The 21,611-nt window shown below is 50.2% G+C and overlaps 4 protein-coding genes across 4 annotated transcripts; 2 read left to right on the forward strand and 2 right to left on the reverse strand.

Moving 5' to 3' along the window:
- Positions 1-2,229: 2,229 nt before the first annotated feature.
- TRIVIDRAFT_42850 (uncharacterized protein) lies at positions 2,230-6,822 on the forward strand (the record flags this gene model as incomplete). The annotated part of the gene is made up of 2 exons (XM_014096190.1): positions 2,230-6,119; positions 6,189-6,822. 2 exons carry the CDS (start codon positions 2,230-2,232, stop codon positions 6,820-6,822), a joined length of 4,524 nt encoding a protein of 1,507 aa, XP_013951665.1.
- Positions 6,823-8,422: 1,600 nt separating this feature from the next.
- TRIVIDRAFT_11872 (uncharacterized protein) lies at positions 8,423-11,761 on the reverse strand (the record flags this gene model as incomplete). Its single annotated transcript, XM_014096124.2, has 2 exons — positions 8,423-9,820; positions 11,267-11,761. 2 exons carry the CDS (start codon positions 11,759-11,761, stop codon positions 8,423-8,425), a joined length of 1,893 nt encoding a protein of 630 aa, XP_013951599.1.
- A 3,205-nt stretch (positions 11,762-14,966) lies between these two features.
- TRIVIDRAFT_43109 (uncharacterized protein) lies at positions 14,967-16,655 on the reverse strand (the record flags this gene model as incomplete). Its single annotated transcript, XM_014096191.1, has 6 exons — positions 14,967-15,003; positions 15,062-15,135; positions 15,190-15,219; positions 15,279-15,460; positions 15,522-15,751; positions 15,814-16,655. 6 exons carry the CDS (start codon positions 16,653-16,655, stop codon positions 14,967-14,969), a joined length of 1,395 nt encoding a protein of 464 aa, XP_013951666.1.
- A 1,725-nt stretch (positions 16,656-18,380) lies between these two features.
- On the forward strand, positions 18,381-20,837 carry TRIVIDRAFT_42833 (uncharacterized protein; the record flags this gene model as incomplete). The annotated part of the gene is made up of 3 exons (XM_014096192.1): positions 18,381-18,621; positions 18,682-19,854; positions 19,921-20,837. The coding sequence occupies 3 exons, from the start codon at positions 18,381-18,383 to the stop codon at positions 20,835-20,837; spliced, it is 2,331 nt and encodes a 776-aa protein (XP_013951667.1).
- Between the last annotated feature and the right edge of the window lie 774 nt (positions 20,838-21,611).

The following is a 21,611-nucleotide window of genomic DNA, read 5'->3' on the forward strand; positions in this document are numbered from 1 at the left end:
TACTTCTGGGTACTTTTTCTCTCTGTTTGTACTATCCATATTATTTGTTCTAGGTTCTTTCTGGTCCCGTCTCAACCACTGCTTGAGCCAACGGCGACACGCACAAGGTACTTGCTGCCATAACTCGCAACAAACAACCTGAAGTGCTGCACGGTACCCATGAGGAGGGCTCACGCAGGTACGTAAGTCTACCTGACTCTGCCCGCCGTCTCATTGGTGAATCTGCCGGCGAACCGTGGTCACGGCGCGACTGACGCGCAGCAAAGCGAGGGGCAAAGCGCGGGTTGAATGGAGGGGCAGGTCCCATGCAGGTACCTCGCAATACTTGGACGGGGACTAGCACGTGTGAGGGCGCATTGATCTCACCAGCTCCTTGAATGTGCTCACCACCTCACCTTGGCTGTAAGTGCTGCAATATCAAACAATGGTTGAAATGAATCTTGCCATTGGCGACATCACAGGACCAGCAAGCGGCCTTTCGCTTCGACATCTCCAAGCCAAATCTCCATTCGTATTGCCTCTAACCGCGCATCCGTCACTGAGATGCGAGCCCCATGGGAACAACTGCAATAGACGAGGTTGGCACGGAGCTCCAAGAGGGCCTGAGCTTTAGTACTATGTAGGCTACTGTACGGGTTCGGCAGCTAAAGTTGCTTTCACGACCGACCTTGATCATCATGGTTTGTTTGCTACTAATCTACTAGGTGCTTGGTATGGATGAAGAACCAACTCGGAGTGCTGCTCGTAGGCCATGATCGGTACCTTAGTAGCCACCAGTGTGAGATTCAAGCGCTGTACGAGTACACATGCGTGCTCCTCTCCTGTCATATAATACATACAAACAAACATGAGCGCAGCAGTCCATCTCGATTCCTTTGTACTCCATAATCCCAACTATACCGGACGGAGGACATCAACGCGACAATCACGGTCAAGGTCGGCTCACGATAGGTGCGAAATGCCCATGCCCAGTAATACGGAATATGCGGACCCCTGGCGATGGATCTTCGCTCCACCCGTGTTTCACCTTATCTGCAGCGCCCAAGAAACGCGTCTTGCTGGCTGGCACATTCTAAGCACTACAGGTCAGGACGCATGAATGGATGGAACAGAAAGCAGTTTAGGCTGCATCAATGGGCTGTATCATCGACAATCCGGTGTTGTTGTGGTGGTGGTGGATGTGGCTGCAACGCAAACTCCATGTACTGTAGGTACCTCCTACTACATACGGCCTGTTAATTTGAGTGCCGAACTCCCACTGCCTTTCTCACCACTTCGGAGTTTCGCACCCTGTCTTTGGTGTACAGACCAAGCACAACGCAATCAAAAACTTGTCCCATGCCGCAAACGGCCATGAGAACAAGGGGATCAACCCCCAGCAGACCGTATTTCGCACCAGTACGGAGTACGGAGCGCCTTACGAGAATCAAGACGCGTTTGCATCATATCCGCAAGACGGGTCCCTGCAACTTGGCACTCGGCGCTTGCATCTCTCTTCCATCCATGTACAAACAAGTACGGAGTACATGCCCCATATCGATAGGGCGGCGCCGAGACACCGATGCAGCTGTTGGGTACTACAGATCTCTGTGATTTAGCGCGGGCTGGTTGAATCGCCATGGAGACCAAATTACCTGTACATTGGAGTGTATGGAGTCCTTGTTTTGCGTTTGCATCGCCATGTGAAATGACACATTTAGGCCAGTAAAATAGCCTTTTGTCATTGATAGATTGGATGCTTTTCAGCGCCCGTACACAGGTACAATGCACTTGGCGGTATTTGTTCTCAACACGGCAGGTGTGGCTGAAGCTTGTACAAGCTCCGAGCAAGCCACAGCTCGAGCTTGTAGTGATTGACGTGGCCAGCCGGATGAGGCACTTCGGCATCAGATGTGGCGACTCAGCCCCAGCCAAAAATGCGCAGCGCCACAGCTGGAGCCTACATGTAACCGTTCATCCACAAGCTGACGAATGGTCCAAACGACGTTTCGCAAACAGCCCAAAACACGCATCTCTTGGATCCAGGAGCTTCAAGGAGAGCGCGAGCCTGCTGCATAGCGATTGCCGCGTCATTTCCTCGGCCATTTCCATCGCCGGCTCACACTTTTGGGGCCTAATCAGCGCCATTCGGCCAACCGTTTACACCACGATTAACAAGGCCCCTCCTACAACCACCTCGACAAAGACGTCTAGCTTCATGACATCTCCAAGCAACGCACCGACAATATGATGAGGCTCACAGCCAGGGCCGCGGCGCCGTCATGGCACTTTCTGCTGCTGTCCCTGCTATGGGTTTTGGCGCTCGCAAAGGACGGGCCGAAGCTCTCAGTCACAAAATTCGACCACCCGCCCTTGGGCCTTGCCTACTTCGAAGACAGCGACATTATCGTCTTCCACGATGTCGCTGCAGGCATCATATATCGATCCAGCGATGCCGGTGTCAATTGGGACAAGGTCAAAGCAATTCCCGACGGCGATGCCTTTTTGCTCACTACGCACCCGTACGACTCCAAAGTCGCCTATGCCCTGACGTTGGGCAAGACGCATTATAAGACAGAGGATCAAGGCAAGACCTGGTCCAAATTCGAGACCAAGGCCGTCCCCAGTCGATTTCAGCGCGAGATCTTGGTATTCCACGCAGAAGACCCGAAGCGAGTCATCTTCAACGGCATGGAGTGTGACGGCATCTTTTGCGACGAACAAGCCTCTTATACCATAGACAACTTCAAGTCGGTCGAGCTGCTCCGTGCCTTCACAGCCGGCTGTTGGTGGGCTAAACTATCCCCGGAGTTCACCACCGGCGATAAAGATCTAGATAAGAAGAGAGTGCTCTGCATCATCAAGGATCCTTTTTCCCTCTTTGTGGAAGACCAGCGACTGGTCATCTCTGACGACTTCTTCGCCGTTGTTGACAAGGAGGTGCAAGAATTTGAGCCCAACATGGACACCAACAAGGGAGTGGGCGGCGTGGCGAACGTTGCTGTCGTCAAGAGCTATCTCCTTGTTGCTACCTCGTCCTTCCAGAGTGACGAGATGGCATTGTATGTCTCTGACGACACTCTCAAATGGCACCGCGCCATGTTCCCAACCAGCGACAACCATGACCATTCGCACCAGATCAACCAAGAGGCGTATACTGTTCTAGAAAGTACAAACTACAGTATCCAGATTGACGTCTTGACTTCCTCACCCTCAAATCCCATGGGCGTTCTTTTCACAAGTAACTCCAATGGCACATTTTTCACCGAGAATGTTCCTTACACCAATCGCAACGGCAAAGGACATGTTGACTTCGAGAAAGTCCATGGCATCCAGGGAATATTCATCGTCAATGTGGTAGAGAATGGCGCCGATGTCGACAAGAAGGGCGCCGAAAAACACGTTATTACCCAGATTTCCTTTGATGATGGCAGAACCTTTGAGTCTATTAAGGCCGATGGCGACAGGATCCACCTCCACTCAGTTACCGAACTCGATAACGTCGGGAGGGTCTTCACAAGCCCAGCCCCTGGACTTGTCATGGGCAACGGAAATACGGGCAAGACTCTGGGCAAGTTTGCGGATGCCAACCTGTATGTCTCAGATGATGCCGGCATGACGTGGAAGGAGGCTTTGAAAGGACCTCACAAGTACGAATTTGGTGACCAGGGATCGGTTCTTGTTGCCGTCAAGGATTCCAAAGAGGATGACGTTTCTGAATTTTCGTATTCTCTGGACCATGGTGAGCACTGGGAGTCGGTCGCTTTGCCCAACAAACTCGCCGTCAAACCAGCTATCCTCACAACCACGCAAGATTCGACCAGTCTCAAATTCCTCCTCATCGGCGAGAAGGACAGGGCCTACCATATGATCGTCATTGACTTTGAAGCTCTTAACAAGCGGACTTGCGAGGATAAAGATCTCGAGGACTGGCATGCCCGCGTGGATGATGATGGAAAGCCAACTTGTATCATGGGACACAAACAGACGTACCGCCGCAGAAAGAAGTCGGCCGATTGCTTCATCAAGAGCAACTTCAAGGATCCCGTTGCCACCACTGAGGACTGCGAATGCTCCGATGCTGACTTTGAGTGTGATTACAACTTTAGGAGGGATCCGGATGATAACAAAGTATGCAAACAAGTCGGACCAGTGCCGTCTCCAGACGGTGCCTGCAAAGACAAGTCCGGTAGCTTCAAGGGCTCTTCTGGCTGGCGGCTCATCCCTGGTAACACTTGCAAGCGGACCAAGGGCGAACAGAAAGACGATCCGGTCGAGCGCAAGTGCGAGGATGCCGCCGTTCCAGGACTTCCTCCGGCAACTGGAGATGTGACTCATAAGCAATTCATTTTTGACACCAAGCTTCAAGATTTCCAAAAGATTTACCTTGACAGGAGTGATTCCAGTTCTTCCGACGACGAAACCGTTATTGTCAGACCCGCTGAAGATGAAGGAAACGGCCGATTGAAAATTGAGCAGAAGCTCTGGCTGTCTAGCGACCACGGCAAGAGCTTCAAACGTATCTTGGAGGGCGAGAAAATCCAGGGCATCTATCCCCACCTATACCTCAAGGATCTGGTTTACTTCACTACCGGCAGCGACAAGGTCATTTATTCTCTTGACCGTGGCAAGAGCTTTCACAGCTTCAAAGCACCAACAGACCCTGGTGATAGATTCCCGCTGAGCTTCCATCCGGACAAGAGAGACTGGCTCATCTGGGTTGGTCAGACCTGCGATAAAGTTGGAGGTAAAGAGAGTTGTTTCAACGAGGCATCCATCTCGATTGATCGTGGCGACAACTGGAAGACAATGCTCCGCTTTGCGGAGAGGTGCGAGTTCACCGGTCACTCTGCATACAAATTCCGGTCGCAGAAGCAAGTTGTCTGTCTTGCTAGGGAAGAAGAGAACAATGATGCGCCGTTGACCATCATGACCAGCGACGACTTCTTCCAGGAGGACAAGTCCATCTTCAAGGATTCAGTTACCAATTTCGCAACCATGAACGAATTCATTGTCGTTGCCGGCAGGGACCCAGAAACCGAGGATATGCACGCTCTCGCCAGTTTGGACGGCAAGCACTTTGAGAGAGCTCACTTCCCATACAACTTCCACGAAGGTCACGAGAACGAGTATACGCTACTTGACAGCTCAACCCATGCCATTAACCTGTTCGTTCGTACCGAGAGTGGTGCCGACCGAGAGTATGGCTCAATCATCAAGAGCAATTCCAACGGCACATCATATGTTCTCAGCGCGTCCAACGTCAACTGTAACGAGGAGACGTACGTCGACTTTGAAAAGGTCGCAGGCCTCGAAGGTGTTACTCTGATCAACGTTGTGACAAACACCGAAAAGGGCCAGAAGACAAAGGATCTCCAGACCAAGATCTCTCACAACGACGGCTCCGAATGGGGTTTCTTGGCGCCACCTGCCAAGGATGTGGATGGAAAGGCCTATTCTTGCAGCAGCTCCAAGGGAGATGAGTCGTGTGCCTTGCATCTCCATCACTATACCGAGAGAGATGACAAGCGAAAGACTTTTGCTGCGGCTACTGCCGTTGGTCTCATATTTGGCATTGGCAACGTCGGCTCCAAGCTTGGCGAGATTAAGAACGCGGATACCTTCATGTCAACTGACGGTGGTGTCTCTTGGAAGAATGTCAAGAAGGGCAGCTGGTCATGGCAATATGGAGACCAGGGCTCGATCATCGTCCTGGCGCAAAGGTACACGCGCAACAACCCAGTCAAGACCCGCTACGTCTCGTATTCTACAGACGAAGGCAACACATGGAAGAACTTGGAGTTTGCCGACTCCGACGTGTCACTCCTCGACATTACTACCCTGCGATCTGGCACATCTCGCAACTTTTTGCTTTGGTGCAGATCCGGCCGAGGCAAGCTCTTCTCCGTTAACCTAGACTTCTCCGGTTTGGCCGACAAGCCTTGTGAGCACACCAAAAACAGCGACTCTGATTATTACCTGTGGTCTCCCAAGCACCCCCTGCAGGATGACGATTGTCTCTTTGGACACGTCTCCAAGTACCTACGAAAGAAGACAGATCGGAAGTGCTACAATAAGCAGAATCTCCAGCGAAATTACGAGTACGAAGATTGCGCTTGTAGCCGACGAGACTATGAATGGTAAGGAAAACACATGATTTGTTCATGTTTCATACGAAAGTCATCACATAGCTAACATGTCTGTATTAGTGATTTCAACTTTGAACTAGATAACCATGGACAGTGCCAGCTGGTCAATGGCTTCACCCCCGTCACTGGAAACGAATGGTGTGAAAAGAACCCCAACGCGACGTCGTACTATGAACCGACAGGCTACCGAAGGGTTCCCTTGTCAACTTGTCGCGGCGGCAATGAGCTCGACAAGACGTCAACAGAGCATCCATGCAAGGGCCATGAAGAGGAATTCAAGAAGAAGCACGGCACATCCGGCATCGTCATTTTCTTTGCCGTTGTCATCCCATTTGCTCTGGCCGGCATCATGGGCTGGTACGTCTACCGCAACTGGAACGGCAAGTTTGGACAGATCCGCCTTGGAGAGAACACATCGACCTTCGACAGCGACCAGCCTTGGATCAAGTACCCCATCATCGCCGTGTCCGCCGTCGCCGCAGTGGTGGTCTCCTTGCCCGTCATGGTGTCCAGCTTGGGCCGCTTGGTAGGCAGCTCCCTTGGGCGGTTCGGCCAGAGGAGCGATGGCAGCTGGTTCTCAAGAGGCGCAAGGAGGTTCACGACGCGCGACAGCTTTGCGCGTGGACGGGGAGACTACTCGATTGTGGATGACGAAGGCGAGCTCCTTGGCGAGGAGAGCGACGAGGAAGTGTGAAGGCAAAGGGGATAGAGCGCGAGGGGTAACGGGGTATACGACAAGTGTACGAAATGGGCGGCGTCCGTTGCGGGAACTTTACAAAAAGGATTTTAACCTATGCGGAGGAGAAATGTGTTGGGATTATAGCTGCATGCTGCAATCTCTGTTTTTAATTAGCGAGGTTCCATTGCCATTTTTAGGATATTGTACATGCTATATAAGGGGGAGTTTGCTTCAATGCTTCCTACGAATTCTATGTAAAAATGAGTGGCGTATGAAGCCCATGTATCCTGATGTATGCCGTATGCATAATATCTACACAAAAGTAATGCCTAGCTACCCAACAGAGAGACAGAAGCCTGGATTTTATCCCGTCTATCCATCCACCGCCAAATCACATCGAAGAGGCCTCCCTGATTCTAAATCAAGTGCATCCCAAGCGGCCCAAATACAATTCCCTCTTTATCCAAGACATACATACATACATATATACATTTATAACATACATCCATAAAAGCCCAGTCTCACAATACGATAAAAAGAAAAGAAAAGAAAAGAAATCCCGCATATACACAATCCCGATATTCCAAATGCCCCCCTTCTCTCATCCCTTCAACTGAAGAAAAAAAACCTCCCTTGCATCCCCTCCCCCCCTAAACAACTTGCATCACGACGCCCATCTTCTTACATCCATCCGGCTCAGAGATGTAAATCGCGATCGACCTAGAAAAAAAAAGGGAGAGCATGGGCATTAGCGTAGGGCGCAACATGTACTCGTATGTGATAGATAAGAGAGCGCCAAAGTGCATATGGGCTTCACGCGTGTGTTGCTCGTGTCGCCGTCTCCCTTGCATTGAGCTAGTTCTAGTTCATGTAAATCTCAGAAACGAAACAAGACAGACAGTAGTAAGTGAACTAAACTCTGGACTAAAAAAGAGCATGGGGGGGAGCCATGTATGAGGGAGCAAAAGTCACTTCTACTGCAAGGAGAGAGAGAGAGAGAGAGAGAGAGAGAGAGAGTGTGTGTGTGTGTGTGTGTGAGAGAGAGAGAGAGAGAGAGAAGACAATCAATGTTCGACAACAGCATCAATAATAAGGACACTATATTATATCGGCCCTCACCAAGGGCTTCTCATAACTTTTCAATTCCATCCCATCGCTCGTCAATAACAAGATCTTGGCTCTCGACAAATTGCTTTCCGTCCAAGTAATTCAACCAATCCAATATTCTTAATCCTAAAACGCCAGCCAGAAATAGAACGCTTCTTGTTATGCTAGATAAAATAAAATGAGTGTGTTCGTGACTTTTTTGCAGATTACAGCCAACCAACATTTGGCTCACCCCCGTTATATGTTCTCATACTAAACGACAAAGAGACTGACAAAACTTGTAAGAGAACATATTGTAAATGAAAGACAAACAAAAAAGTCAGGGGTATATGTGATGCATGCTGTATGCTATAATGAGAGATATGGCTTTGGAGGAAATGCAAGTTGTAATGAGGGAATGGGCGAATCAAGATATCCTTGCTTGTCGAATACTTTCTTCGCCCGTAATTGAATAGCTGAGTTAGCGTAGCAAATCCAACGCAGCCAACGAATCGGTGGTAAACCCCCCTCATGACCGGCGGACTCTATTCCAGAAGCGTTTTACCACATTGCCATCATTATTAGCAGCTTCTTGGTCCATAATGGCGAATTGCTTCTCGATATCGTCTTTGGGGTTGGCAGCTCGAGAATATGATCTTGGCTGAGCAGATCCGTCATGCGCGTGCCCCTTAGATGATGGTGGTTTTTGCCAGCCATACATCTGCTCTTCGTCGGCTCGAAGATCAGGTCGGGTCAGTGTCATCCGTAATGTCATCTCGCGGGACGACGCAGGCGCCTGGGCGTAGTCCACCTTGGAAGGCCAGACTCCCTCATGAGGTAGTCGTGGAGAAAGCTCAACAGGTGGCTGATCCAAGCTCTCCGGTGTTCTCGGAGAGACTGTTTCGACGGGTGATGTGGGATCACTGATGAGAGACTCTGCATCATCACCAGCTGAGTTATGCATCTTGTCATAAAACTCTTGGCGTGACCACGAACGACCGTGAGGGGTATCCTTCCCCTGCATGTCGTTGAGAGATGGAAACCCAAATTCAACAGCCTCATCAAACTTGTGCGGGGAAGCAAGGTACACACGGAGCTTCATGCGAGCTTCGGGATCCTGATAGTGAGATGGAGCTGAATCAATCATGCTCGAGTCATCAGGCATTTGGGCCTTATTTGGTGACATTAGAGACAGAGCTCTAGATCTCCGACGGAAGTGGCCAGAGGGGCTTGGTAGAGAAGGTACTACAAATTGCTCGCTCAATGCGGGAGAGGCCATGGTTCCCTTGGTTGCTGGACGGCTTAATTGGGAAGACGGCCGGCCAAAAGAAAGTTTTGAGATAGAAAGGTGGCGAGGAAAAGCCATTCGCTTCTTCTTCCCTTGTTTGGGGCTCGACTGGTAGTCATCCAAACGAAGATCCAACTCATCACTCTCATCAAGCCATCGAAAGCTCTCCATGATTGAATCTGGTGTAGACTCGACGGCAAGAGCCCTTGTGAATTCGTTGTTGGGTGAGCTACTCATGGCGGGATGGAACTCGTGATAGAAGGGTTCGTCCAGATGGCTGCTAACTCTGGGAAATTGTGATTGTCGTTTATTTATCTTGACAAAGGCCTCGTCGGTAGCATCCAGTATGATGCTCTTATGGTGTGAATTGGATGTATTCGATCGTCTCTCTCCGTTGTCTGTAGGTCGTCCGTGAAGCGTATCTGCCTGATTCGGGTATAGTCGAACGGAACTCGATCGAACGCGCGATTGCTGATGGGATCCAGAGATGAAGGGGTCGGAAGCAAGTTCAGACTTGGATCCCGGCTCGCAGATATCTTCCTCGCTTGCAAAAGTCGATATGGAATGGCCGCAGGAGTGATCGGAATGTCCAGCACAACAGGTCTGGGCAAAGCGTAGCCGCTCTAGGGTCGAAAAATACTGGAGCAAAAAAGATAGACGTCAGAATGCTATCGCCCAAGAATAAACCAAGATAAAATAAAACCAAAGGCAACGACAAAAGGGGCGGCCCAAGCAAGTATGTATATAACAGAAATGCTATGGGTGTTATTGAGAAGCTAGTGAGGCGACTACCTAAAAGGCGTATCCGTAGTCGGGTGAAATCAGAGCTGTCCTAGCTCGAATGAGGATGGCATGTCTCAACTTGGGAACGAAGAACCATGGTGGTGGGGAAGCTTGAAATCCAATACGGCCAAAGTAGTGATGCTAGTACAAGTAGCAATACTAGTTGGCTTGGGTGCACTCGCACCTTGATCAGGTGTTGGGGAGGAAAGGGGGTGCTGTACTCGTATGGGTAAATCTGCTTTCGCCCTGCAGACAGACTCCATGCCAGGTACGGAGCACACACACGGCGTTGGATCAAAACACACTGCGGTATCTTTGCTCTCGCCAGGTTCTAACAGCCCAAGACTCCCTCTTCCGGCCCAGTACACGCTGGTTTCATCGTGAACTGGCATTGGTGTGCAGGTGATGATGCCAATATCACAATGGAGCCAAGCGTGACGGTTTTGAGAGGAGCTCACCTGAGCTAAACTGGCAAACGACGACTGATCAAGCCAGCTGCTAGACATGGCTGAAAGCATAATTGAGCGCACCGGAGACGGCTAACAGGCGCCATGGAACCCAATTTGTTGCTCGCGCGGGGCGACACGACACTAGCTGTGCTGGGATGCCAGGGACGGATTCAGCCGTTCCGGCGCCAATGGCTTGTCACCGGAATTAGTGAGTGCAAGACGAATCCGCATTGCATTGCATTGCATATGCATTGCATCGCGTCGTCTAGGCTAAAGCACACGACAGTGAAGGGAACAAGAAGGTGACGGAGAGCGAGGTATCGGGAAGGAGGACGAGAAGACTGCTGCTTGGTCCCAGCCAGCATCCTTTCTGCCAATCCATGCTCTTTTTCGCTTGGTGAATCCCTTGAGACGCAAGACAGAGCTATTCCGACACTCGTCGAGCTTTCCGTCGACCAGGAAACCGTATGTGTGATACAGCCAGTCGACTAGATTGCAATTGCCAGGTCCATCATCCAAGTCAGACAAAGCATGAAACCAGCCACTATTGTTAGGTACTGTACTCTGAAGGCCAGATCCAATCAACACCTTGTGCCGTTGGCCCTGTCTCTCCCTCTCATTTTGCCTTGCACTAGCTTTTTTTGTGCATTCATCTGCGACACAAACTAGCGAGCACAAGAGCCTCTTGAAACCACATGTGCAAACACATGCCTGTGTTGAATGCAGGGCAAAGCCAACGTCGAAAAAAAGAAAATCGGTGTACGAGAACAGCTCCAGGGCTATTTTCCACCGCCCGATGGGTGAATCAAAAGCGACAACAACAGCACGAATGCAAGAGAGAACAGCCACTTACTTTTCTTCGAACTGTGGGCGGTAGTGCTTCGAATTCCTCGCTCGTCAAGCTCGTGGACGACGGTAAACTGCTGTGGCTTTCGGACTGAGGCTGCTGCGACGAACTGTCAGGTCGTGGCAGCTTTTTGGAAGACGAAGGGCTTCGGCTGCGGTCCCTCTGGTGACTCCAGTCTCGCATATGGCTACGGGAAGACACGGGTCGTTGCGAGTCTGGTAGGTGCAGCATCTGCTGTCGCGGATCAATATAGTGGCTCTGGCGGCCTCGATGTCGATATGTCTGAAAACTTGGGTGGCAAGAGGTTATCGTATCCTCATCTTCATCTTCGTCCCGCTGCCCCTGCATAGGCTGCAAGAACTGAGGGGGAAGCTGCTCCTGCCGTGACCGACGCTGGGTAGAAGCTCTCCTTAGACTCATGCCACGTTTCAAAGATTTGGCAGTGTCTGGAAAGGTTATAGATTGAGTGCCAGCAGGCGCCATTGCTGATATGGGAGCCATGACTGCGAGCTTTTGGGAGCCAGGAGCTTAACCAAGTTCCGGCGAGAGAGGGCAAGACGAGAGAGAAGAGCTTCCGTGCTAAGTAATGAAGACACAAGAATTGAGTCAGTGCACGTATGCCTTTACTGTAAGCTTTTGAGATTGGAGATGGAAAATGAGAATTGTCGGAAGCTGCGTGAAGGAGGAGGAAAGAAAGATAGTCGGTTTCCTCGCTGGTTAGAGTGGCATCGCAAGTACTCGTATTAGCATCACCGCACAGAGCGCAAGTATCGACCGTCTAGCCATATCCATGAGCGCCTCCGCGGCCCACGTTGTGTTCCTGGCGTCGGCTGCAACATCCCTGCCGGCCAAGATAGAGAGCTTTGGCCAGCTGGCAGCTCGAGCCATAACCAGCACCAGGGTTCCTCGTTGGAAAAGCCGCTGGCTCCAGAGGGTACGAGCAGCCGTCACATCTGGGGCAGGAACTGCCAGAGCCAGAAACGGCTGGGCGACAGGGGCCAGTGATTTGCAGTGGAGAGGCCGCGAGATTGTGCAGGCTGGGGTTGCGCAATTGTGTGAGTGAAGTGCGGATGGGAGGATGGGATTGGTGGCAGATGGCGGGGGCGGTCAGTGCTAGCAGCAGCGCCTATGTAGAGTGCCCTCTGTATCACGCACCAATGATGGACTCGCCGTCTGGATACACGCTCTGGCTGGCAGTGTGATGGCGCCCATTATCATGCGCCCGCGGAAGTAATGGGGGAGTCACTTGTCACATTCTTTCACCTGACTTGGAGGAGGATGCTGAGGTGCTGTTTCATGCAGCCGAGTGTCGACGCAGTTTGAAGCTCCAGACCCCGGAGAAGGGATTGACAGGAAAGGAACAGCATCACAACCACACTCACCACCAGTGTCGCCATGCGAGTATTACTCTAATCTCTAATCACCACACAAGCACTGACTTGCAGGAGGGAGGCGCCATAGGACGACAAATCGGGTAATCAGAATGCTGGCAAGCGCCAGGGCTCGTGGGCGGCGCCGTGTCCGCTTCAGACCTAGTCCTCCGCACCATCCATGGTATCGCGAGGCTACCGCAAGCCAGAAGCGTGCTTATTTTGGGAGCTCAGGGACCTGGCGGGGGCAGCATGGGAACGTACGAGCAAGCGAAAGTCGTTTGTCGCCAGCCCCTGCAACTTCTTTCTCTCTTTTCGTCAGTCTCCAGGAACCGCCGTTCTATCGACGAAACCCGCTCGGCCTAGACGAGGCTACAACCGCCGCTAGCACGCAGCCCAGCAATCCTTGGTGCACACACGATATCAGGACGGAAATTGACTAGAGATTTAGCCAGTGGCTGAGATGGGCCCCCTTGCCCCTGGCAATGAGCGGGAAGTTGCTGTCAAAATGGTCACAACTACGAGAGGGAATGCTGTGCGACGACACCTTGATATGGCATGATATGATATGCATCCCTTGCGCATCATGGAATTGGATATGGTGAAATTATGCGTTTGCTACTGATCCCTATCACTGCAGATTGTACATTGCAAAATTGCGGATATTTCGCCTCATGGATGATGGAGTGCCATTGTTATTACGTGCTCGCGCGCAACATACCAACAAGTATGAATTGACGTGCGATATGGTTTGCAACGGCTCCTCCAATCCAACTACGCTTCACCATTATACCTTGCCTTTCCCTCCTCGTCCAGATGCTGCCGATCAGTGCCTCTCTCATCATCGCCATGCACGGTGCACCGCACACACCAGTTGCTTCTCTTACCTGAAAGCTCAGCCCATCAGAAGGCCCTGGTTCGGCATTGATGTGGGGGATTAAGCAGTGTACAGTTCGAGCATTGTAGAACATGGGCAAGCATTTCGTACCTGCATGGCAATGCTTAAGACGCGCTGGATTTGAACTGGCCCATCGTCGTCCTCTTTCATTTACTTGCCTAGCTCTGGGCGGTCTACGTGAATATTCACCATCATAGCGTCTATTCAACCCCCGTCCTCTTTGCTACACTGACAGCCATATTCGCAATGCAGTTTCTCCTTTGCTCTTAAAAGAAGAAGAAGGAGGAGGAGAAGGAGAAGAAGAACAAGGGACAGCACTAAAAAGGTGCAGTGGGTTGAGTGCCGGGGTCGTCTCATTTGCTATATTTGTGCTACGAGCACTAGCACACACCACCATCGGTTGCGCCAAATTCGTGCCATGACGAAGCAACCGCGTTAAAAAGACGATCACAATTACAGAGTACGGACTACGGAAGACATCGGTAGCACGTCAATCCAGACTCGTCGATCTATCGGGGATTGGGAGCATGGAACACTCCTTAGGCCTTCCAGAAGTTTATCCCAAGGTCCCTGATTGTCAGATCAGCAGTCGATCAACGGCAACTCTTGTCCTCTATAGTACCGCACTGACGACATCTCATACGTGTGAGACACTACTATTGCCCATATTATCCTCTTGACATGTGCATTAGACCCTTCTCTCCCGTTTCCTTTCCCTTTATCGCTCCGGTACTCCGTATACTAGGGCGATATTATACTCGGTTATAATGGCTTCTCGGCACGTCTATGGAGACCCCGCCCAGGGAGTCTAATGAGGTGCCGCAACTCGACTCGACGCCGGTTACGAACTCCAAGTCGGCGGCATTCATCGTCTATTTAGCGTCTGCGGTCCACTTGGTGGGATACGTGCATGTATGGATCGACTAACAGGGCATTCGGAACGATTTGTCTCTGCATCATGAACACGTGCTTCGGGGAGTGTTGCGTATATTCATTTCCCGCGACACCCCTCAAATAGAAAGTCTCTCATTAAGACGACCCATACGGAGCAGAACTGTCTATCTATAGACAAGACTACATCTAGCTTCGGGGCTCTCGCGAGGCTAGCCTTCGCGTCTTTCGGTACTAACAGTAAATTTCGCGTTTATGTATCGTATATAACCTAGGTAATATTTATGAGAAGCTGATAAGAAAAGGGGTGTGGTTCTCGAAGACCTAAGCTGAGGAATTGCAGTAATCGTCTAAAACACGATAGATGCGTCACAATTCGAATAACGTGAGAGAATTTAAAATATGCAACTAAAATACGATGGGAAACCAGTGAGAATTATAGATAGCTCCTACATAAATGAAATAAACATGAACGAAATTTTTCCTACCGTTGTAAAGTCTTTCAAAATTGCAGAAGCCAAGATATTTCCCATACTAAGCGTCCTTATCATTCATCAAACACTTTTCCCGGATTTAATAACCAACTACATAACGCCATGTCAGTGAATTGAAACCAATGTTAGAGCACAGAAGGAAACGTACTGCGGATCAAGTGTATCCTTCAAAGCCTTCATGACCCCAACTGTTGGCAGACCTAACTCCTTGACAAGACATTCCTAATTGCCTCTTAGTTTGCTGCAGAGAGAAGCTGGATCAAGATGTTACATTACCTTTTTCCCAATACCAATGCCATGCTCGCCCTGCAAGGAATTGTTAGTAGTGCTACAGAAGAATGAAAGAGACGATGCAGTTGACATACTGTTACGGTTCCTTCCATCTCAACTGCCCTCTCTATCATAGTATCAACGCAGTCTTTCACCTTTTCCTTGTCACCGGCCTTGTCAGGGTGGTAGAATAATGCTTGGTGAAAGTTTCCATCTCCCGCGTGTCCTATCACCCCATTCCAGATACCGTAACCAGCTGCCCTAGCCCTGGACTCTTCTGTTCATTATTTAGAGAGATTATAAGTGAAATTAGATACGAGGTGCGATATTGGACTTACCGATTAGATCAGCCATACGGGATATAGGCACCGCAACGTCTGTTGCCCAAAAAACGGAGTCCTTTGGCTTCGCTGCAAAAACCGCGAAAAGGGCGCGTTTTCTGGCTGACCAAAGGGAATCTATTTCTTTTTGCCCACTCACACTCTCAAAAGTTCTAGAACCATGTTTTCGACATATAGCTTGTGCCTCTTTGGCGCTGTCCTTGACGGAGTTCACGGTACCTGAGAACCTAATCCCACATGTTAGACACTTTGCCAACTTCACACAAAGCAGAGGAGGTTTTTCACGTACTTTAGAAACAGAGTTGGGTTTTCGTCCCACATCCTACCTTCGGTTCCTCCATTTTTGTTTATGCTCCGCATTTGCTCTTCGTCCATCAGCTCCAAGGCGATCAAGGGGAGGCCTGAGCGGACCATCGTGGACGCAGCGGCGGCCGCAGCATGGATCGAGCCGAATGCTGCTGTAGCGACACTGAGATTAGTCGGCAGTACGGCTAGCTTGAGCGTGGCTTGAGTGATGATGCCAAGAGTGCCTTCTGATCCGGTGAATAAGGAGTTGAGGTTGTATCCCGCCGACGTCTTCCTTGGTCGTTGCCGTGTTTTGATGATGGTGCCATCGGCCAAGACTACCGTCAAGTTAACGACATAGTCCTTCATCGTGCCGTACCCCATAGCATTGGTTCCGCTGCAGTTGGTGGCCACCATTCCCCCTATGAAGGCGGTTGGACCTGGGTCAGGCGGTAAGAAGAGGCCACTGTCTTTAATCTCTTCATTCAATACCATCCAGTTGACCCCGGCCTGCACGACAATGTCCATATCCTGTGGGTGGAATTCGACAATCTTATTCATCTCACACATATCAATGCATATTCCAGAGAAAGGAGAGCTAAAGCTGCCCTCAACGCTGGATTTGGATCCGAAGGGTGTCATTGGGACTCTGTATTTGGTGCATATCTTTGCGATTGCTGACACTTGCTCTGTCGACTCTGGTCGCACAATGGCAATTGGCCTCTCATCCGTATTTGATGTTGAGAATTCAGAATAGCCGTGGTATTCCAAGTCATCTGGATCGGTGCTCACTGCTTCGTCTCCAAGCTCACGACGAATTTCATCAACGGCCTGTCGATATTTCATTAGCTATCTTGAGACATGCATCTAAATGATATACCCAACCAACTCAACTTACTTTTAGCATTGTCTTCTTATCAGCATACTTGGATCGTAGGTGAGACTGCTTGCTTGTTTCACTCCATCTCGGTGCCGTATTCCCGTTTGGACCAGATGCCGACGAGAGCCTCAGTGTAGACGCTGAGGCGCCTCCAAGCAATAGCCCAACCAGCAAATAGGTTAATGGTCTTTTCTGGTATCCTTGCGATTGTGTAAAAGATGATGTAGCCCGAACACCTTGAAGTAGAGGCCGCAATCGGCGCAGAAGCAATGCACTTGAGGGGATGGGCCTCATGATGAGGTAAGTGTTTCCAAGTGGGATGCCTACAAAGGAAGATCACTACGATTCATACAAAACTGCCACTTTTCACATTGAAGGAAATCGAGACTGAGAATGAACGAAGCAAAAAATTGTGGTTCGGGTGGTAAAATCTTTTGAATAGAAAGCGGCAGCGATTTAAGGCTTAATATTGGGTACCAACTCCTCAATAGTTGATGCGGTACAACCATGCGCAAGCTTACACATTACGTCAACATCTCCAAAGGGGATTTCTAGATAAGATGTTGGTATCAAGGCTCGGAGAAAAGCTATCTTAACTCCAGAAATAATGGTATTACAACATATTACGATTTAATTCCTAATTGAAGCTTATATCAATACAAACCGACTGTTGGGTGTGAGTTTCAACCAGCTTGCTCTAGGGTAGGTCGGTACCTCCTTGTGGGTGTACAAAGTTTCAATCTCAATTATGCCGATATTCATCCGACGCAGCGCCAGCATCGCCTTCATCATTAAACTTCAACCTTCATGTGAGCGTCAGCGCTGCTTATATGCATCTACATGTTGACCGGTTTATTCCACATCCGGGCTTCTGCCTGTTAGAACACCTTTCCATGCCACGCACGTATAATAGACCGTCCGGTGTCCGTGAATCATTGTTACGCCCTCTCAACGCGTCTCCCGCCAACTGTAGGCATTTTGACCGCCCTGAGTCGTAGGCTCTTCACTTGCCTTGGCCTGCGCATACACGCATCGTCCCAATGACGGAGGAAAAAATGCCTCTCATGCTGGATAACACCGTGCCAGTGGATCTAAACGATGTGGACGATCTGTTTGGTGATGGCGTCGGCCTGTCGCTTCCCGATAGATCCCACGACCGGCCGCTGTCACTCAAGGTTGATGACGTGAGAAGCCGTGGCTGCTGCCAGTGCGTATCTGTATATCCCCTCTCCTATTGCTACGTTTATGGCTGACAGAGAGTTTCAGGACTATCGCCTGGTCGAAAAACGGAACAGTTTCAGCTATCACGCCGGACGGCCAGTTCTTGCAGCACCGCTTCTTGCGATGCAACCCAGTCGACGGCAGTTGGGACCTCAGCAAGCCGACGACATGTGAGATTATCAAAGGCTCTCCCGGCATCCCTCTGGTTCACCTGGAGTGGGGTTCAGCAAATGTCCCGGAGCTCGCCGTCATTGATGCGGTGGGAAGAGTTGTTATTGTTAGCTTCTCTATATCTCTTAATCACCCTTTCGTCACGAGGAAGTACGACACCGACTCCATCGATGATGCAAACGCTGTGGTGGGGGCACATTGGCTAGCAGTTGCACCGCAGAGCCAGCAGGTGAGCAAGTCGGATCTCGGTATCAATACACCCAAGGCACTGACTCTGGTGAAAGAAATCCTACAACGTCATGTATGGGCCAGCAACTCGAAATGGCAATTCTTACCAGTATGAGAGCTCGTTTGTCCACGCTGGCGGGCCAAGTCACCCTCATTCATCCAAGAGCGCTTTGTTCTGTGTCACAATCAGCGGCATGTTGAAAATGTTTTGGTCCCAAAACAACAATCGAATGGAGGAGACGACGATGGAGCTTGAGAGTGTAAACTCGCTGGACGAGCTGGTCACGCATGCGGCCCTTGCTTCTGACAAGAGTAAGACTCAAGACTAATTTTCTCTACACTGATTGACGCCTGGTGCTAACAGCATGATAGGATATCTGCTTGTTGCTGTTGCGACCTCATCAAAGCAGCTGAGGCTGCTGAAAATAGAGATTCAATGGGGCGGTCCAGGTTCGCAGCCTGACAAAAACCCTCTACCACAGAACGCTCGATTGAGTCCTTCTCTGGTCGAAAAGCACCTCGCTGCCACAACGTGGCTGCAGACGGGCTCTGGAGATGCCAACAATGACGCTTCCATGGCAGAGCTATCTCACTTGCACGTTCTTCCTTCCATCATTGACAACACAGGCAAGAGCACCGTCTCACCCATGATTGTCGCCATCAGGACGCGCACGCCCACCGCTGGATCCTATCAGACAGCTCAGACCATTATTGATCGTTGGGAGGCGATATCTGAGCAGCGACATAATCTTCACCCGGCTTTTGAGCAGCTGGGAAATCGAAGGAATAGTGAAGTCCCCGAGCAGACGGCCCATACGCGGCTGCGTAAACTGGAGCCAATTACGATTAACAAGGTGTTGATCAACTTTCAGCCCACCCAATTCGGAAAGGTCTTGGTTTTGACCATGTCTGACGGCAGCGTTGAATACCGAGATCGATTCACCTTTGAGGAAATCTATACGGCAGAGGATACTAACAAGGTTATGAATTTACGTCAAGTTGGCTGGACTTTTAGCGACGATGGCCCATGCCAACAGGTTGCTTTTTCCCCAACTCACTGCTCCATGGTCCAGATGTCAGACGAAGGGAAAATCCAATGGTGTAAGCTGCAATACCCGCTTGGAGACATTGGAAATTCCCTCCAAGAGGTCCGTTACGGGGCCACAGTAGCGGGCCTGACGGTGGCGGCGGCATCCGCCTTGTGGCACCAGTCCAATTATGACGACTTACTAGCCATTGTTGCGCCGTATACATCCAAGAGACGGTTTATTCACGATTGGGTCAGTGAAATTATCAAGGTCCTCAAGATTCAAGTCGATTATTCTGAAGAGTTGCACCATGATTTGCTCATGAGGAATACGCCGCTTCAAAGTTGCCTGAGTTTCATGAATAGCCTGGGATTCAAGGGGGAGAATCATCCAAGGACATTTCAGGGCAAGTTCGCCATGATTGACCTTAATGTGCGCAACGTTGTCGTTCTCACCACTCTCGCACTCAACACGCCAGTAACAGTGAGAGAGAAGATGAGTCCTATGGATGAACACGGTAAGTTCTCATCTCTTCGTACCTTGATCAAATGATGATTGCTGTTATACTGACGCGCCGCAACAGAGGTCGTAGAAGCATTAGTTGGTTGCGCCAAGTGGTCTCTGGATCTGCTGTCGTGGCTCACCGACAGCCTATTTTCACTCATGAATGACAGTGAGTTTATCGCGAGGCTAGAGCCCAAGCGCTTTGGGGAGTTGACGCCATTTCTTCAAAAACGAAACGACGTATCGCTGCACCTCTTACTCTCATCATCTAGCAGGAGCTTTCTTATATGTGTTTGCCGTAGGATTGCTCATTTAGAGTCGCTGAGTGAAAGGGCCATTGAATTTTACCGAGGGCAGTCGGCAAATACGGAGCAAACGGGTGTTCCCAAGGCGTCAAACCCTAAGCTCCAGCAGGCATACCAAAAAATGCAGCACATTACAACGTCTAGCCTCGTTAAAGTCGCCGATTTTGAGAAACTGCTCAACGTCCTCGGCGCAGACGTTCGACAAGCATACCAGGCGTTTCTCCCAAACATGATTAAGAACCAAAGCCAGAACATGGCTCCGCAGGGGAAGCAAATCGACATGGCTGTCAAAGCAGCGCAAGTCCAGGTCGAGTTGAGTATGCTTCTGGCCGCAGGGCCACCGGGACCTTTCTTACCCGTTATCAAGAAGTTCTTCAACAAAGACCTCCCTGCATTCAGGAGCATTTGCGATCCTTCAAAGCTCTTCTTCGCGAACTACGATCTTCTCGGTGTTCAGGAAGACGATTCTAGCTTGGGGCGTAACGGTTCAAGGTTTACCTATGTCGATCTGTTCAAACGGGTGGAGATGAAGCTCGGAGCTCAACAGTGGAGGAGATGTACCCGCTGTACCTCGGTGATGGAAGACGTGTTTGGGACTCGTCCTGGATTCATCTTTGTCTTGGGGCAACAACGAAGATGTGCCTGCGGCGGTCTATGGGCATTATTACCAAAGGGAAAACTGATCTTGTAAGGCATGCTATGACCATATAAGGCAACCAGGGCATCGGTATCTTTGATGGGGTTTTGTTTACAGCCGGCCATGGGGAGTAATTCCGCTTAATGGGCGAGCGGAGTCTTGAGCATTGGGACTTGGAGTTTACAGATGGAGTTTTGTCTCTACGTCTACATGGGGTTTGGGCCGAAAGGGAGATTGTTCGCGATAGAATGGATACATATGTATATAATAATACTTGGCTTTCGGGAATGTCCATATGATGTACCCGGAATGCTTTACTAGCTGGCACCTGGCCAATATTGGTGTACGAGTATTACCTTGACTTGATAGTGTATTACCTTGACTTGATAGTATATCCCTTGTGAATGAGTAGAGATTCTACACGGCCCCATTGTAAATACAATCTCTACTCGATATACACACCTACTACATACAAGTAGGTAGTATCCCTAGTAGGGGACTGCTATTCTTCCTCTAATCATCGGCTACTACGGCTTCCGGGCTAAACCAACATGCACACAAGAAATGCCTCTGTACGACTCGCGCACAGGAAAAATGTCCCGCAACTGCCGAGAGGCGCAAGAGGTCATTTCACGAAGGTCGATTTCCCAACGGCGATCTGTGTAATCTACTGCGCATAAAGGCTGGACAAGAACAGGCCTAGCACCACATGCCTGGTGTCACCTCTCTACAGCCCTCTTGGACTAGCCCATGGCTGATTTACAGAGCTAGATGCAAGCTAGACATGATCATCAGGACAGATAAGATGAAAAGGCCAGCTAGAAGAGG

This window comes from Trichoderma virens (genome assembly GCF_000170995.1).
Source record: "Trichoderma virens Gv29-8 chromosome Unknown TRIVIscaffold_88, whole genome shotgun sequence".
NCBI lineage: Eukaryota > Fungi > Ascomycota > Sordariomycetes > Hypocreales > Hypocreaceae > Trichoderma > Trichoderma virens.